The sequence below is a fragment of the Sitophilus oryzae genome, unplaced genomic scaffold (assembly GCF_002938485.1).
Source record: "Sitophilus oryzae breed Bouriz unplaced genomic scaffold, Soryzae_2.0 scaffold_494_pilon_pilon, whole genome shotgun sequence".
NCBI lineage: Eukaryota > Metazoa > Arthropoda > Insecta > Coleoptera > Curculionidae > Sitophilus > Sitophilus oryzae.
In genome coordinates this window covers 2575328-2594040 of record NW_022147078.1, presented here as the reverse complement: position 1 = coordinate 2594040, position 18713 = coordinate 2575328, and the positions used below count along the sequence as shown (strand labels likewise).

At 35.6% G+C, this 18713-nt stretch overlaps 4 protein-coding genes across 4 annotated transcripts; 2 read left to right on the top strand and 2 right to left on the bottom strand.

The window, feature by feature from the left end:
* The first annotated feature begins 567 nt into the window (after positions 1-567).
* LOC115886491 lies at positions 568-16186 on the top strand. The gene is made up of 9 exons (XM_030905665.1): positions 568-1011; positions 2809-3214; positions 5525-6093; positions 7432-7687; positions 10587-10758; positions 12863-13037; positions 14365-14748; positions 15719-15925; positions 15984-16186. Exons 1-9 carry the CDS (start codon positions 702-704, stop codon positions 16160-16162), a joined length of 2658 nt encoding a protein of 885 aa, XP_030761525.1. The 5' UTR covers positions 568-701; the 3' UTR covers positions 16163-16186.
* Positions 16129-16934, bottom strand: LOC115886494. Its single transcript, XM_030905668.1, has 3 exons — positions 16840-16934; positions 16463-16788; positions 16129-16404 (listed from the first exon to the last, which is right to left on the bottom strand). Exons 1-3 carry the CDS (start codon positions 16877-16879, stop codon positions 16198-16200), a joined length of 573 nt encoding a protein of 190 aa, XP_030761528.1. The 5' UTR covers positions 16880-16934; the 3' UTR covers positions 16129-16197.
* A 67-nt stretch (positions 16935-17001) lies between these two features.
* LOC115886495 (ER membrane protein complex subunit 6) lies at positions 17002-17508 on the top strand. Its single transcript, XM_030905669.1, has 2 exons — positions 17002-17220; positions 17273-17508. Exons 1-2 carry the CDS (start codon positions 17103-17105, stop codon positions 17482-17484), a joined length of 330 nt encoding a protein of 109 aa, XP_030761529.1. The 5' UTR covers positions 17002-17102; the 3' UTR covers positions 17485-17508.
* A 51-nt stretch (positions 17509-17559) lies between these two features.
* LOC115886493 (TBC1 domain family member 7) lies at positions 17560-18662 on the bottom strand. The gene is made up of 3 exons (XM_030905667.1): positions 17935-18662; positions 17748-17877; positions 17560-17694 (listed from the first exon to the last, which is right to left on the bottom strand). The coding sequence occupies exons 1-3, from the start codon at positions 18591-18593 to the stop codon at positions 17593-17595; spliced, it is 891 nt and encodes a 296-aa protein (XP_030761527.1). The 5' UTR covers positions 18594-18662; the 3' UTR covers positions 17560-17592.
* Between the last annotated feature and the right edge of the window lie 51 nt (positions 18663-18713).

Sequence of the window (18713 nt, the reverse complement as noted above, 5' to 3'; positions counted from 1 at the left end):
TTTTAATTAGCGAAACTCAACCTAACGTCATTTGATTGGTACAACACAGGACATAGGAAATCCCATGTAAATTTTATAATAATAATAATAATTATATGCAAAAGTTGTATTAGACAATCCGTTTTCCAAAAATCAGCTTTTGACGTCAAGCACTTTAAGCCGGATCGTGATCAATCAATGACCAAATTTTTCGAAACATCCTGTAGGTACACATTTTTAAAAAATCTTAAAATATGTAAAAAAAAGAAAATAAAATATACGTGTTTAAGCGTTTTTTTCGGAAATTTGACCGTTTTTTAAATAAAAAATATTGTAATATTTGAGGGGTGGTTTCACCCTCTTGGAACTGGAATTTCGAAAAATCCCCTCTTATCGAACCTCTACACCCTAGAATCAACCTGTATGCCAAAATTGAGCTTCATACGTTGAGTGGTTTGAGCAGGATCGCGATTAATCAGTGAGTCAGTCGCTTAAGGATTTTTTATATTAGTATCTTTTTAGTATGGATTAGTTTCCAAAACTCTCCCGATTTCTACTATAGATTTCAGAACTTTCAAACTCACCATTTGACACAGAAAATGTCAAAATCAACGGAATAGGTACAATACCTTATTTTTAAACGCCAGGTTTAGAAAAACTCTCGATCCTCATGAGAAATTTTCAAAATTCCAAGCAAGAGGGTGATAAATTTTCTATAAAAAATGGGGAGTGAGGTTTTTACATTCGATTTGGACAGGAGTGAGTACTACAATCGTCGTAAGGAGTTGATCAAAGACGTGAAAGTGCCCAAAATGTCCGAAGTGGAGAGCAACTTGGGCGTTCAAGCCTCCAAAGTGATCCTGGCTCAATGTGAATGCGCTCTTCGCAGTGATTTCGGACTCAACAACCCTCTAAAAGGACCTTTGGGTGATTTGTGGGTGTCTCCTAGTGATTTGCTCATAGGGAAATTAGCGCTGAAGCCACCGTTCACACCGAAATGTCTGCAGGCTTTAACTCACCAAGGAATTATAGGTTTGTGTTCGAAAAATTCGAAAAAAAATATATAAAATATCATTAGGGAAACTAAACAATTTCTTATAATTTTTATTATGTATAATATTTTTTTTTAGAACTAGATATTAATCGCATTCAAATTCACGATAAACATGGAATTTTTACATGAAAAGAACTATATTTTGCTATTCTCAAAGATATTTAAACTCAGTTTAAATACACACACCGGAAAAGTCTAGGGATATTACAATTTTATCCCTCCATCGTCGATAATTTTATTATTTGCATTTCTGATATAACAAAATTAAAATAAACAAATAGTTTACAGGACGTATTGGAAATAAAAATGTGAAATTTACCGAATTTTTCAAATTTACCTTGATTTTTATTGAACTCAAAAAAATACACACATTTTTTTTTATTCTAAACTGTGAATTAAAAAAAAAGATAAAACCATTTTTACTTAATAAAGGGTATGACCTCCTCTACTGTTCATTACAGGCCTACATCGTCTCTCCATGCTCCTGATCAGGTTGTCGATCTCTTCTTGAGGTACAGCCTGCCACGCTGCATTCACGGCCTGAACCAGATCCCTACGAGTTTCACGAGGCATACCCATTCTCAAAATTCTTCTTTGGACCGCGTCCCATACGTGCTCGATGGGGTTGAGGTCAGGAGATTGTGCCGGCCAGGGTAAGATGTTTAATTGATGAGCATTGATAAACTCACTTACCACTCTGGCTGTATGAGGCCGTGCATTGTCATGCATGAGAATGAAGTTTCTCCCAAATTCATTGGCATATGGTAACACGACAGGCTCAAGAATTAAATCACGATATGTGATTCCTGTTAGAAACCTTTCAAGAAAAACGAGATCGGTTTTTCGGCGTAACTTGACTCCTCCCCAGACCATAACTGTTCCACCTTGATAAGGGTGTACTTCCTGAACATGATCCAACCGAATAAGATTTCCCGGTTCTCTTCATACCCTAAGCCTTCTCGAATCCGGATGAATTCCAAAGCGTGACTCCGTGAAGAGAACATTGGCCCATTGTTCATTCGACCACTGAACATGATCTTGAGCCCACAAATATCGTACCTGTCGATTTCCTCTCGTTAAGGGTTGAGCTCTCCAGGGGCGTCTGCTTCTTAAGTTGACCTATCTTAATCTATTGCGAACAGTGTCAGGACTAACGGTTACGTTCTGTGTTTCCTGGAGAATTAAACTAAGCTCTGGTGCTGTAAGAGTCGGTCGGCGTCGAGCATTTAATTGTAAAAAATGATCTTGCTGAGGGGTAGTAATGCGATGTCGCCCTGTGTGCCTTTCAGCAACATCACCACTTTCACGGTAGCGTGCACTTAATCGCGATATTACACTTTGCGTTGTATTTAATGCTCTAGCTACGTCGATTTGGCGCATTCCAGCTTCAAGCATACTCATGGCCCTTAGCATTTCGTCTCTGTTAAGATATCTACGCTCCATAATGTCGTTTAATACTAAACAGAGTTATTTGAATGAATTCTGGTCAGTTATCATAAAAACATAGCCAATACAGGTTAAATTCGAACAATTTATGCTAGGTGCTTTTTATACATTTGACAAAAAATGCACAAACACTTCTGCAAATATCCCAAATTTAGAAATAACTAGTGTGACTACTTCGTTTCAATCGAAGTAGAAATAGGCCTACAAATATGTGGATGTTTATTCAAAACATTTATTTTTAACTTTAATAAAATAATATCCCTAGATTTTTCCGGTGTGTGTATTTAGAGTTTAAATATCTTTGGCTATTCTACACAACTTCTTTCCAGAAATTGGGCTTGAATTGGAAAAGAAGTTTGTCCAAGACATGGAGGAGGACAAACAGCAAATCTTAGAGAAGATGCGATTAAAGCTTTTAGCTGGTGCAGAGGAGAAACTCAAAGCCGACCTCAAAGACGTCGAAATAAGGGAGAGACTGCTTTGCCAAGTGGAAATGGAGAAACGCAAGCTCGAATTTGATGCTCTCCTCAAGTACGAACTGGATCGCCTGGAGGCAACGATGAGGAAGCAACAAGAGGAGGCGATCAAGGAAAACGCAAAGAAAATGAAGGAGAAGTGGCAAGGGCGCTTGCAGGAAGAGACCGAGCAAGTTGTCAAAAGAATTACAGCGGAGTTCTTGCGGAAGCTCGACCAACAGGAAGAGGCATTGACTGAACTCTTCGAAATGGAGTTGAGGTAGTTTCAGTTTTACTGAAGCAGTCTTTACCTGAATGAATAATTAACGCGAGAACAAAGTTTCCAGTAAAACTGATCGGTAATATCGGTATATTCATACAGGGTGGCTCCCCTCTTTCGCCTCGGTTGATTATACAACCGAGAATACAACTTGAACACGGAAAGATGTAGAAAAAAAATTTTTTGTTGGTATATGTAGCGAGTCAATATGCATAACTTAACACCCTCTATTTTATTTCTTTTTTTAAACGGTTTTATTTAGCTCGACCCGTACGGTATTTTTATTTATTTGTTTGTTTATTTGGGTCAAAATTAGAAATTGAAATTTAAGTACCTTCCTGTTGTCAGATTGATCTGAAATTTGGTACACACCTTTAGTTCCGATGACAATACAATATAGTAATATCAATAACATTGTAAATCTAAGATGGCCGCCGGTACAAAATGGCGGATTTCATATTTTCCACAACCCCCCTCAATATGGGTATCAAATGAAAGGGCTACACTAATAGAATACTGTGATTATGACAAAATTTAAAATCCAAGATGGACGTCGTTACAAAATGGCGTATTAGGTGAGGGCATGAGTAGTCGTGTCCAGAACAGTTGTGTCCAAGATTGTGTGACGTTAGAAGGACAGATAAAAAAAATAGGTGATTAGATGTACCTACGCAGTTAGCGGTAGCTTTACCACCCAAGTAATAGGTTAAAACGTGCTGAGGACTGTATGGCATTACGATGGCTAAAAATGTAATGTCGCAAGCGTTTTCCCCTCAAGATTGGGCGCTTCTTGTTGTATATTATAGCCTTGCCCCTCTACTGGACCTCTGGGGGGGTCGACCGTTAAAATATCCATTACTCGTGGGAACTTCAAAACCCAAGTGATGAGTTTGCAACAGACAAAGCGTTAAGGGTATACCCCACTAATCAGCAAATAAACAATCACAACGCTGCTGTTTTAAATCTGTTCCGGAATAAGGGATCTCGAATTTATACCATTAAAGCACAGGACCAACTAATTGACGCCACACGAAATACAGATAATTTAAATTTAGCAAATATAATACCAACAGATATAAATAAGACTGGAGGCTTACCATCAGTACTTGAAATATTTGTAGGAGCAAAAGTAATGTTGCGGTCCAACATTGACGTTACAAAAGGATTGGTAAATGGTGCTATAGGCCACATTACAGAAATTGTTTGGCCTCAGTTCCGTCGCACCCAAATGTACGAAACAGATGTACCATCAGTTTGGATTGACTTTGGCAGAGACGGCATACACGTTATACACCCGAAAGCCATACAGTTTCCAGCAAAATTCAATTATGGTACGGCTGAAAGAAGGATGTTACCCTTAATTTTGTCATGGGCATCCACCGTCCATAAAATGCAGGGCAGCACAGTCGACCATGCAGTAGTGTATTTGGGCTCAAATTGTTTGAGGAAGGGCAAGCATACGTGGCTCTAAGTCGAGTCAAGTCTCTGGAAGGGCTATGTATTGAGGAATTAGATTGTAATAAATTATCAGGTAAAAAACCATGTAATAATGAGGCACTAAATGAATTAAATAGAATGAGGAATATTCGGTAGGCATTTCCGTTAAATACTAAAAACTAGAAAATAAAAAATCGGTAAAAAAACTTTTAAGTTAAACGGTTTTATCTTATGTGCACTGAAAACTAGAAAATAATAATAACAATTAGGTATTTTGAACTTCTAGTTCAGAAATATTTTAGTACTAGGCAGAATAGCTTTTAGGCATATTAGACTAAAATAAAAACGTGGGGCCCCTCTGAAATCCTACCTATGGCAAAGCATATCTTTATACTTTGGTAGATCATGAGCTCGGCGTTCGCTGGTGAAGCCGCCACGGCTGGTTATTGATTGTCAAAATCTCCAGTTACGATTATAGTAAGTCGATGCAATCCACACTTAGTATAGAAGAAAGTATTACAGCAATAGTTAGTGGGCCCCACGTTTTTATTTTAGTCTAATATGCCTAAAAGCTATTCTGCCTAGTACTAAAATATTTAGTACTAGGCAGAGTTAGATATTAATATCTCCCTAGGTCGACGCAGCCTTAAATGAGTATGTACTTGGGAGTCACTTGTACTTGGGAGTCACAATCCTGAGATAATAATAGGCGGTTGAAGCGTAGTGCTAGCCCCATTACCTTCTTGTATACCGAACGGCTCTAGTATGGCAAGCTGTACCTTGCTACTCCAAGGCGTTAAACTCTATATACGGAAACTATTATTATTATATAATATTACCCTGTATACAAAATGTTTCTATTTTTCTTTGTAGGAAACAAGAAGCTTTACGAGACTTCGACGCGAAGATGGCCAAAACCAAAACCCAAAAAGCCTTGCGCAATCTCAAGCATAACATGGAGTGCACCAACTTGGTTGACTTGATGTACATGTTGTGCACGGAGCGACAAAGGTGCTGCGACCAAAAACAGCACATCGAAGCCTACTACAAAAACCAGATCGAAAAACTCCACAGAGAAGTTAAAGTTCGAGACGATCAAATAGTGTCGTTGAATATCGTTTCTAAACAAAAATCAGAGCACATCAACATGAGGGAGAAATGCTTGTTGGAGATCATCAGGCATTTCCAGAAATTCATCAACTTTGCCCTGCGTTCGGCACCGACTCAGGCCGAGTTTTTGCTGTCCGTGGAGAAAATGCTGGTGTTCGAACTGACCGATGCCGTAGCTAAGACGGACCTGCGTCTACCAAAGCCTGATAAAATGATTTTGCCATGGTTTGAACCGACAGTTGAAGAAGAGACGGTTTCTTCCTTGGAAATCAACGATTACCATCAGTGTATGAATGAACTGAACCCGTCTGTAGCAAAAGGTTCTGTTTTGGGTAAGATACTTACTTTTTTTTAAATTTAGTATCCTTCACATAGGGAAAAAAGTCGCCTATGGACTTGGTGCATTTTCCGCCGGTGCTGCCACCATCGGAGAATATCGTAAACAACCGTCATGTACCGGGTGGCCAACTAAGAATGGACGCCGGCTGTATCTCAGAAACTACTTATCGTATAACTTTGGAAAAAAAATTCTAATAAGTAAATCGACCAAGAGAAATCGCTGGAATATATTTTCAAGTTCGAAAAATGTCCGCTAGGGGGCGTTTCTCTAAGAGCCAATCAGAAAACAGGATTTTTCTCAAAAATATGCAGGTGAACAGGTATTTTAAATATTATCAGTGTAATCATCGAGAAATTTGTAATTTTTTTGATATAGAGTATTTTGCTCTATCTCATAAAATAAGGTGGTGGGGGAAGGTTAAATTTGCTTTTATTAAAATAAGGATAACTTTGGTTTAGGTTACGCGATTTAAACAAACTAGGGCTCGTTTAAAAGAGGTTTTCTTCCTTAATGATCTCCAGCATCAATTTTGTTTCCACAATGTTCTTCGTGGTAGCTAGAGGGCGCTGTTTGACATCATAACAGATATTGCGCTTTTGCGTGAAAAAATTTCATGGCATTTTCGAACTTGGCAATCATTTCCAGCGATTTCTCTTGGTCGATTTACTTTTTAGAATTTTTTTCCCAAAGTTATAGGATAAGTAGTTGCTGAGATACAGCCGGCGTCCATTCTTAGTTGGCCACCCGGTACTCAACGCGTTTATTTTTTGTCAATAATGACATGTAGCTATTGACTATTTCCTAAACTACTCTAAATATCTCGAGAACGGTTGCTCGTAGCCATTTTTACCAAGAGATATTTTTTACGTATAAATCACGGAAATGTAAATTTTTTCACCCAGTAGTTTTATACAGGTACGGACGAAAAGTTATTACTCTTAAAACAATTAAAACACATGTATATTGACATCAAAATCAAATTTCTCATTTCAAAAAACTCCCCGACACCAATTTTCATCCAAATATTGACGTTACTTCAGAAATTATTTGGAAAAAATCGAAATAAAAATGAAACTTCTACACCCTGTATCTCCGAAACTAAGCATTTTAGAACATACATTTATACGAACTTTTTTACTTATTTTTATCTGCAGAATAGGCTGCCGAAGTTTCCGGAATACAGTTCGGACCAACCTGTATATAATCTAAATCCTATCTATAGTTTGTCCAACGAGTCGGGGAAAATTTTGACAGACGACATTCAAAGAATGACAGACTTTTTGGCCATTTATAACGAGTATTATGACAGATGAATTAATGATTTTTTCAGGTGAACACGATGTGCTTCCTTCCATTTACTTCAAAAACAAACTGTACGTGCGCGAAGACTTCCGCGACATGCTCTCAGCAGGCGTTGAGATTCGTCCTAGCGGCGATCTATGGAACAAAGACGTCGAAATTCTGATCGACAACTGGAAGAAATTATCTCAAGAGGAGCTACCCAAGGAAAAATCACCTGCCAGCTCAAAATCCTCCTTTTCTGGAGACATTATCTCGTCGAACAGCACAACCTCGTCCATGTTGCAGTTAGAATTTGTGTTTAATACCGTGTTATCGAAAAAAAAACGGCGTCAAAGACGGCTGAGCAGTGACAATCGATGATATTTTTGGCGAGGTTTGGCGATTTGTTTTATGTGTTCTGTCTTATTGAATTTAAAAAGGATGTCATGCATGAGTTGAAGTTGGCGCTAAAGATTTTAGACAGTGACAGTTATTTTTGCATTTGACGGACGAGCGCACAGTGCGTTGGAAGATAAATTTAGCGGGACAAAAGCGTTTGGTTAGAAATAAGCCAAAAAATGTGTACTGATAAGAATAAATAGTAGACATTCCAATTGATACAAAAATGCAAGAATATTCTTTGTATTTCGATACATTTTTATCAATCAAATTTGGTCGTTTTCTGCTCAGCAAGGCAGAGATCATACGAAAACAAAATATTTACAAGTGCTTATACATTTTATTAGAAAGCCAAATTATGTTGAAGATCGCCAAAGGTATGTACTTTTCTACTGTACGTATATTATTTGTTAAAATCCTTCGTGCCTTTGTTCTGCAGATATCAAACTTTCACTTTTTTTTCAAATATCGATGTATTGAATGATGTAGATCTTTTGAGTTACCAATAGTTACCAACACAGGTAGTCACAGTCACAGTGAGTTCAAGCTTAACAGGTGAATGCCCAAAAAGATTCATTTCAATCGGATAGTATAAAAACAAAACAACTCCATCAAAAGGCACTGAGTTTAAAAAATTGTCTTAGATACTTACTATATATGAATTTACAATTACCGAGTGTTAAAATTAAAATTAAAATATCTATCTTATTTATTATTTTCAAAATAAAATATATTTTTTAAAATAAATTATAGAGGGTCTCACAAGATTACAAATTAATTAAAAAAAAACTGCTAAAGAGTTTTTTGATATCATAATTTTATGTATTTGGCAATAGTTTACAATACGGTTTTTGCGTGTCATTTACGAATAATATCATAGTTTTATTATCTTGTATTTATTCCCAAGTAGCATTTTCACGACTTGCGACCACATGTTTACTAATCACAACGTTCGATTAGTTACAAAAAATAGTTAGCTCCCTACCTTGGGTATTAAAATAAATTTAAACGTTTTTATAACGTTGTGCCGACGTTGGACTAGTACTACAGCAAAGTAGGAAGCTTCTGCGACGTCGAATAAACGTTGTCTTGTAACCTTTTTTGCTTAAGTGATCTTTAGGTGATTCGGACAACGTAGTTACAACGTTGGACAATATAGAGTTTTCCGACGTCAGTTTCAGGACCTATTCTAACGTTATGCAAACGTCGTATGTTTTACTAATTCCAACGTTGTTTAGATTTCCTTATTCTTACGTTGGTAGGACGTCGAGTCACTACCTTTTTGCAACTGTATTGAACCATAACCTTAAATTTTAAATTTTCACTTCATTGTTCTGTTCAGTCAGACAGTTCAGTGCTGTTTTTGTTTTTATAAAAAAAACTTAATTAAAATGGGACATAAGAAAGGTACATATAAAACTAAATTTAAATATACATCGACATATATTACCGATAGTTTATCCACTCCCTCGTTTATTTATATTATAGAGGGCGGCACAAGCTAGACTCTAGGATGACTAAATTAGGCAATCTTGCGACTAGTATACTACCTGTTAAGGTCGAACTGCGACTTTATTAGTCCAGTATGCGACTACTCGAACTACTCCATCTTAATCTCCAAAACAACAAAGTGAAAGCCGCCATGTTGTTAAATAAGAAAATGTTTCGTTCCTAAAATAGCAATTCCTGCTTTTTGAATACATTAACTTGAAATATTTGACCCTAAAAACCACGCGGAAACAATTTTTTCGACTGCGAATAAATTATTCTCATTTTACTAAAAAAAAAAAATTCCAGAAAATTTTTAAAACTTCTTTAATTTTAAGGCCCATTAGTATTTTTCAAAGTAGAAACAATACATTTATCAATAAAGTTGTTTGCGTTTAACTTTTTTGCCTTGGGTAACGAGTTACAGAGTCGGTTAAAGTGTTTCAATAATTATGATCTTCAAACATCCTCCACACTTAAATACTTTTGTTTTGTTTTCCTTCACTGCCATCTGACATATGTCTCTAACTAAATCATAAAAGTAATATTTTTACTATAATTATCCTAATTTAGGATAAAACGCGACTTAGACGCCATATTAGTTGTGTATTTCTGTGAATTAGGATTTTAAACAACGTTGCAGTTTGTACTAAATTAGGCTTCTAGCCAACGTCGGTATCCAACGTCGTTTCGACCCAAAAATTATTCTCCAAACTAGTGCAGACTAGGGTTGGCACGAGGTTGTGCCGACGTTGCGCCCCGACGTTTGGTCGCGTGACACAACGTTGTCCCGACGTCCAAATGCTGCTTGGGTTTATTAATAAATTAAGTTGTTAATAAATAAATAAATTTAACCATATAGTTGCTATATATTAGACCATTTGCTAAGTCCCAAACATTGCTCTTGAGATTTTGTCCCGCTAGAATAACCATCCGCCGCACTGTGGAGCGCTGGTCAGCGCGTGACGTAGCATTCCACGGCGACTACGACAGCGGCGATTTGACGCGATCGAACAGTCCTTTAGAATATATACAGTCCTTGCCAGAAACCTTCATTTATATCGTCTTCTTTTTGGATAAAAATCAGTCAGCATTTCAATCGAGAAAATTTTACTGTAAAATCCTTCAACACTGGCAACACTGCGTTACCAAGTAAGCGCCGTTAAAAAATAGAGAAAAATACGGGTCAAGTAATGACTCTAGGGCTTGACCTCGCCAAAATTATCATCGATTTTCATTCCCAGCCTTCTTTGGCGCCGTTTTTTTTTCGATGGTACGGTATAAACAGGATTGTTATTGAATTTGATGATATTTTAGACGTAAATGCAAACAGTCGCAAGTGACATTTAGGGAGGAGTTCGGCAGGGGGAGTAGAAGCAGCAAACAGGAAGATACTGATTCGCACAAAGAAATGTCAGCAAAGAAAGCGCGGAGGAAAAGTTCCATCAAACCTTTCACGGTTTTGTCTGAAGAAGAGTTGATAGAACCGGTAAGGAGGTTTCTATTAAGGCATTCTATTTTGTTTGTTTTTTTTTTAATTTTTTTTCTTTTTTTTTTTTTTTTTTTTTTTTTTTTTTTTTGTTTTTATTATTTTTGTTTTTGTTTTTTTTTTCGATTTAGTATAAGTTAGTTAGTGTAAGAAAAACGCGGCGCGTTTACATGATCCATTCTGTGTCTGAATTAAGGCGACGCACAGTGTAACGAAATCGGGAAATGCGGGACATTAGCCCAAAAAACAAAAAAATTAATTCATCAAGTTTTTTATATAGATGGATAAAGGACATCCCAGAGCCCCACCATGTGAGATATTTCATGAGTTGACCTCTCAGTCGGGGAGTTATGGCGGGTTAAAGTTATGGTTTCCTTAATTTAGCAAATCTGTACAAAAATTTCATACAATGAAATTTATTATTTTCAGAAGTTTCCTTGTGTTGTTCAATTCCAACAATTTTTTCCGTAAAGAGAGGTCTTTTACCAACAACAAACCTGAACAAAATGTCCCAATTTTTTTCAAGTCTAGTTTCTACATGTTTATTATGACTTTCAAAAAAACGCTTACATTCGCGCAAGGTTATATATACAAAATATCATAGAGTGAACCTTCTAGTATACTGTTACATATAAATTTCATCCACCTAGATCCGAACCTGGAAGAAAAAAATAAATTTCTTCGGCAATAATTACGTTTTCCATTGATTCGACCGTAGTTTTTATCCGTAATTTTTTCTGCTATAATTTCTTTATTGAAAAAACTATACACTTGTTATGAACATACTGAATGCTATTTTAGGGGCGAGGAACCATCCTCACATTGGGGTGGGGGACAGTTTAAACAATTCAGAAAATCTCAACATTGGAGAAAAATTACTCAAGAGAATATTTTTTCAAACCGGCAAAATTTTCTTCGATGTATTTAACACTCCACCCTCAATGCTGCATCATTGTTGGTGCCAAACTATTGAAGATATATTGCACAACTTATTGATATATTCAGATCCTCTACTTTCACATCTGCGACCAAAGCACTCTAAAAATAAAAAAGTAGACTTGTTTCCGGAAGCGAAACAGCTCTTGTATATGGATGGAGAAGAAATTGAGAATGATTTTTAAGCATGTTCTATGTAAGTGCCTTACATATTATGTTATTTTGGAATAATATACACCCACATAAATTATCGCATCACTTATTAATTTGGAAAACTGCAAAGTATTCTTAAATTCTCTTGGTTAACAATAATCTCAAAAGTTATTTGCATTAATAGCAACTTGTTAAGGAATCGAAAGTATATTATAACTCAGGCAGACCTTAGATTTAAGTTTTTCACATAAAAATGTTCGAAGCGTTTCAAGAATAAATACTACGAAAAATATAAGTGTTGCGAAATTTTTTGGGAGGTGTGTATTATGGTTTCCTTTGTTGAAGTTGAATACGTTTTTTTCGCATATTATCATATTATTTAATACTGTTAAATGATATTTGCCACTTGTGTCGTTCTCTTTGAGTTTTGCAGTCTTATCAAATTTATCCCTGATTATTTGAGTATTTAGTAATGTTGATTGAGTTTTGACATATTAGCGGGAGATAAATGATTGTTCGACAGTAATTTGATAACGTTTTTAGTCCATAAGAGCTAAAAACTCTTCGTAAATAAAAAAATATACCTGTAAAGTGCTTTTATAAAACTTCGTATTTTTTTGACCTTCCATTACGCCTTTTTTTATTATTTTCGCCCTGTAGCAAAAATTCCTAGTCGTATTATTTAATTTCTGTCAAAAAATGTCAGCAAGAATAGTGATAACTGAAGAAAAATGCCAATGACCCACTATTTTAGTTTTCGTTACACTGTGCGCCGGCGTATCTGTATCTAATGCCTAAACCTCTTTCCTGCAGTTTGCTGTCCATTATAATGGAGAGCGCTGCCATGAATACGGAAATAGTACGGAAATTTCAACGATATGGCAAGCACTGATAAAACGCACCAATCGTTGCGTTAATCAAAATAAATAAAGTCAGCGGAAGTCCGAATTTTTTTTAATTTCCATACTGAATCATTGTCTACAACTTTGAAAGAAAGATATAATTATTGTAATAGGTTCCAACAGAGTCGACCAAAATTCTTGCTGCGCGCGATTCTCTCGAATTGGCAATCAGTAGACGTAGTGCGGGACAGGAGGATCTAGAAAAAGGTATTAACAGAGATGGAGATATATATCGTGATCGTGATGAAGAGGTTATAATAATACCATCCGCCAGGGAAAGTCAAACAGGTAAACGATAAATTTCCCAAGCAGCATTTGGACTTCGGGACAACGTTGTGTCACGCGACCAAACGTCGGGGCGCAACGTCGGCACAACCTCGTGCCAACCCTAGTCTGCACTAGTTTGGAGAATAATTTTTGGGTCGAAACGACGTTGGATACCGACGTTGGCTAGAAGCCTAATTTAGTACAAACTGCAACGTTGTTTAAAATCCTAGTTCACAGAAATACAAAACTAATATGGCGTCTAAGTAGCGTTTTATCCTAAATTGGGATAATTATAGTAAAAATATTAATTTTATGATTTAGTTAGAGACATATATGTCAGATGGCAGTGAAGGAAAACAAAACAAAAGTATTTAAGTGTGGAGGATGTTTGAAGATAATTATTGAAACACTTTAACCGACTCTGTAACTCGTTACCCAAGGCAGAAAAGTTAAACGCAAACAACTTTATTGATAAATGTATTGTTTCTACTTTGAAAAATACTAATGGGCCTTAAAATTAAAGAAGTTTTAAAAAAAATTTTAAATTTTTTTTTTAGTAAAATGAGAATAATTTATTCGCAGTCGAAAAAATTGTTTCCGCGTGTTTTTTAGGGTCAAATATTTCAAGTTAATGTATTCAAAAAGCAGGAATGGCTATTTTAGGAACGAAACATTTTCTTATTCAACAACATGGCGGCTTTCATTTTGTTGTTTTGGAGATTAAGATGAAGTAGTTCGAGTAGTCGCATACTGGACTAATAAAGTCGCAGTTCGGCCTTAACAGGTAGTACACTAGTCGCAAGATTGCCTAATTTAGTCATCCTAGAGTCTAGCTTGCGCCGCCCTCTATAATCTAAATAAACGAGGGAGTGGATAAACTATCGGTAATATATGTCGATGTATATTTAAATTTAGTTTTATATGTATCTTTCTAATGTCCCATTTTAATTAAGTTTTTTTTTATAAAAACAAAAACAGCACTGAGCTGTCTGACTGAACAGAACAATGAAGTAAAAATTTAAGATTTAAGGTTACGGTTCAATACAGTTGCAAAAAAGTAGTGACTCGACGTCCTACCAACGTAAGAATAAGGAAATCTAAACAACGTTGGAATTAGTAAAACAGACCTACGTTTGCATAACGTTGGAATAGGTCCTGAAATTGACGTCGGAAAACTCTATATTGTCCAACGTTGTAACTACATTGTCCGAATCACTTAAAGATCACTTAAGCAAAAAAGTGACAAAGTAGACAATTTCTCTGTATTTAAAAGTTTTCTTTAATAAGCGCATTCGCCATTTCGTCAAGAAAGTTTCTCTAGTCTTTTTTTATATTTTTTTTTATCAAGATACTTCTAGAGAATTGGCCGTCGAAACCAGAGACTCGATACTGCTTAGAAAAATATCGCTGGCCAGGAAACCTTCAACGGAATTCTCACCGTCTCCGATCGATTCCATCGAACTGCTCAAAGAAAAGGAGGAGGTGAGATCGCGAGGTTCCCGAAGAGAGTCCTTGGACGCGGCTAGCGAGAAAAAGGAGTTCATGGAGTTCGTCAACGACAAATGCGAAGTGAGGTCGAAATCTTCCAAGCTGGTGTTGGCGAGAAACTCGCTCGAATTGATGAGGGAGTCCTTGATGAAGATTCAAAAAGAATACTCGCCGCCCTGTCTTAGGAAGGAACAGGGCACGGACCGGAGTTCTGTGAACGCGCAAACCTACACGTCACACACAGGTATCTACAGTTTACGTCAAAATAATGACAGTTAGTCACACATGTTAGTAGGCGGAGCTTAACAACATTTCCAAACAACTATATTGAACTATTTAGGTAAATGCAGAGGTAAAAGTCCATAATAAACAATTTTATGATTTGATTTCTTCCATTTTCGGCAAATTTCCGCACTCGCGATTTCATTAGTGAGCTTGCGTCTCATTATTTTCATGCTCTTATTATCCTCGATAGTTTTAATAATTATATACCGGGTGTTCCATTTAAAATAAAAGAGTATTTTGCTTTTGAAAGTGACCAATGTTCAATATTAATTTTGTCTCACACTATATAACTTTTTGGGTTAAATTTTAAATTGATTTAAAGTACAATGGTTATTTTAACTATCATATTAGGCTATACAGGGTAAATTCTAATTTGCGTAGCTTTTATTGAAATTTAAAATTGGTTCTTCATTTTTAGAAAATGCTAAATATGTCAAAAACCTTACATTTTAGTCATATGCTTCTCTAATCGAAAATCTATTACAAAAAAAAAACAACTATGATATGTAACTTTTTTTGGGGACACCCTGCAGTACTCTGTATATTTTTAAAAAAATGCACTATCCATAAAATTTCATTTCAATACAAGCTGTCGTTTTCTCTCTGTATATATTTTACGACATTTTTCTACGACATACGGTATAGTATGATCGAAAAAAAAACGGCGTTCAGTTGGCTTGGAAATGAACACATTGACGACATTCCCCATACAATTTTACATATAAAATAACAGCGATCTTCATGTCATAGCTACCGCCGACGCCGTTTTTTTTTCGGTCATACTGTAGGTACTTATCTATAACCAGTTGAATTATCGTACTTCTACCTTAATAGTTCAGGCAATTTTTAAGTTTTAAAAGTTTCCTTTAATAGGCGCATTCGCCATTTCGTCATTAAAAAAATAAGTTTTTTGTCTTGAATATTTTCAGGTAGTTGTTGTACCCAATGCAAAAAAAGCGTTTCCGATAGAAAAGGCTCGCTGAACGGTTCAACTAGTACCTCGAACCACAAAGCAATTAATGTTCCTCGTAGAGATCAAAATATGTCTTCAGTGTCATTCCAAGAACGTCCGACGATTATAAAGACCTCCCAACAAAAAGTACCAGATAGAAAGAAGAAACTAGTTAAAAAACGAAGTACCTACATGTTTTAAATATAACAGATTACTGTTTATTAAGCTCAAAATCTTTTTAGGAAAAGCCCCAAAACAGAAAACTAAAGTGCCGTGTAGACTTGAGGTAGTGGGTGACAAAAAGGCCGTTGAAGGTGACCAAACGCAACAGGAATTTACAGCAGCTCGTATACATTCACTCATAAACTTAATGAAAGACCATCCGAATTTGTTACAACTCTTTACTGCCGGTCGCAGGTGAAATATACAATCTTAAAAAACGAATAACAACTAAAATTATTTGGGCGGTAACCCCATTTTCTCCCTGATCAAAAACTCTGGCAGTTTTTTTCCTTTCCAGAACTTTGGGAGTATTTGCTTATGTAACTCGTCCAGTTTGTTTTGGACGTAATCCTCAGCAGAAAATGACTCTGCTACTTTGCATTGTTGAATCAGTTTGTCTTGAAATAGTTTTTCTTTTTTATATTCCCTTTTTTGTCTCAGCTATAAAAAAAAATAATCAATTTACAAAACATACAGTATTATATAACTAAGACAGTACTTTAGCCCTTTCGAATTTCAACTTTTTTCTCAGTTTTTTCAGTTTGTGTTTCTTCATTTTCTTCCTTCGAACCACGATCATTCTTACGGCTTCTTTCGGAGTATTGTTTTCAGTAGGAGGGCTAATTATTTCCTTATCATTATCTGGATCTACTAGAGGGGGCGCCCAGGCTAGGCCGTTGGGTAGTTCGAATATAGTTTTGTTCCCCGTTGGGGGCTTTATTTCATCGTTTTGCCTGTAGATCCATGAATTTGTAAAGGGAATTGTTGTGGCAACTATATTGTGTTGCTGGGTGTTTAGGAATCGTTTTCCTACATTTACTGTGTCTGTAATAAAACTAGATGTATTTTTATGATGGGTAAGTATTTTATACGTACTTTTTATCGTAGAAAATCTTAAAATACGATTTAAGAACATTTTGAGTTTTTCTAGGTTACAAATTGTTTCTTCTTCTTGAAGAATACTCACTGGATTTAGCTACATTGTGACAGAAAAACTGGCTGCAGTGTTCTGACAGCTGACGCCAGAAAACTAATCGACGAAGAAGAATTGCAAATTAACCAAACTTGTAAACGTCAAAATAAAATTTTTATTTTATTCGAAAATTGTTTATTAGATTATTGTAATAATTATCGAAAAAATGTCTGCAAAATCCAAACAAGATGCTATTGCTTACAGCGAGGGCGCAATAAGAAACAATTTATCTATCGTGGAGTACTGTAGAACCTCCATGGCAGCCCTATCTGGCTGTACTGCAGGTCTGTTTTTACCTTAATATGTATTAATCTTTTTTATATTCTGTATTTTTAGGTTTACTGGGCCTCACGAGTTTACACGGTGCCTTCTTTTACATTTTCGCATTGATTAGTTTATGGTTAATGATTCTGTTTAAAGCAGGTTTCTCAAATTGGGACAAATACTTTATTTCTCGGAAAGCATTGTTAACAAATGGATTTTTTGGTCAATTGTTTACATATATACTGTGCTGGACATTTATTTATGGCATGGTACACGTCTATTAGTTTATTTTAAGTATTTAAACCATATTATAATTAAGGTACATATATTAAAAATATTTAAAAATAATAATTATAATAATAAATGAGTTCAGTCAGTTAAAAATAATAAGTTTAGTTAGTTTTTGGTTTATCTTGCACAGTAAGAGGGCTACCGTGGTGTTGCCATTTGTCTATAGATTTATTTATGATGCTGTCTGTTGTATCTTCGGGAATCTAAAATTCCAACCTAATTAGTTTGTTAATAAAATATTTAGAAACAAGCTTACATTTTTTATGTTGTCAATTACAGCCTGGATATCTGTTGTCTTCATAATTTTATGTCTCAATGTCGTAAGTATAATGGGTACAAGAAATGCCAAAATTTTATACGATCCTCCACAAGTTTTATCCCATATCCTACATACAAAGTTAATTTATTAACCGTTAAAATGAGCTAAAACTTAATAAAATTACCTCGCAAGACAGTTTTCATTTAATATTCCCGCAAACCAACAATTAAACCACTTTTTTAAAGGTATACTCTCTAGTAAATTATTTTGAACAAGGTATCTATACAAGTCTGGGTCCTCTTTTTCGATTAAATTATGTGTACATTCGATTAATTTTGGAATTTCTTCTTGATGTTTTGAGATTTTATCGTAAATTTTTATTCCGATCCAATAAAGATCTACATCGTCTTCAATAACGTATAATAAATATTCAATGATTGCTGTAAAGCTTTCTGCATCGGAATTTTGTTCTAAATTGATATTAAAAGTGAGTTTCCTCGTTTGAATTAACCACATATAAAGAAATATTTGCTGTTTAGGAGTTTTTTCATTGAAATTTTTTATAACATGTAATGTATGGTATAGATCGTCGTATTCTTGTTTTCTTTGTTCCATTACGAACTTGTGGCACTTTATGTGCATAGGAATAATGCCCAGTAAGAGTTTCCAAACGAGAGCCCTGTATATGTGGGGCACGGTAAATCTCAGGCAAAATTGTTTCAGTTTCACTTGGTCTATGGGTTTTTCTTTCAGTAACATTTCGATGGATTTCTTCTCTTCCACACTTTTAAAACCGACTTTTTCGTAATAAACGGAACGAAAATTTCGTTCGTCAGTGCCCATTATCCGTAAGAAATCCGTAAATTTTTCTTTTCGAGGTTAAAATGTTTATATCGATATTTTTTCTGCAACATATCGATGTTTCTTCCCATCTCTAGTAAATTTGTTGGTGTCCCTGGGTTT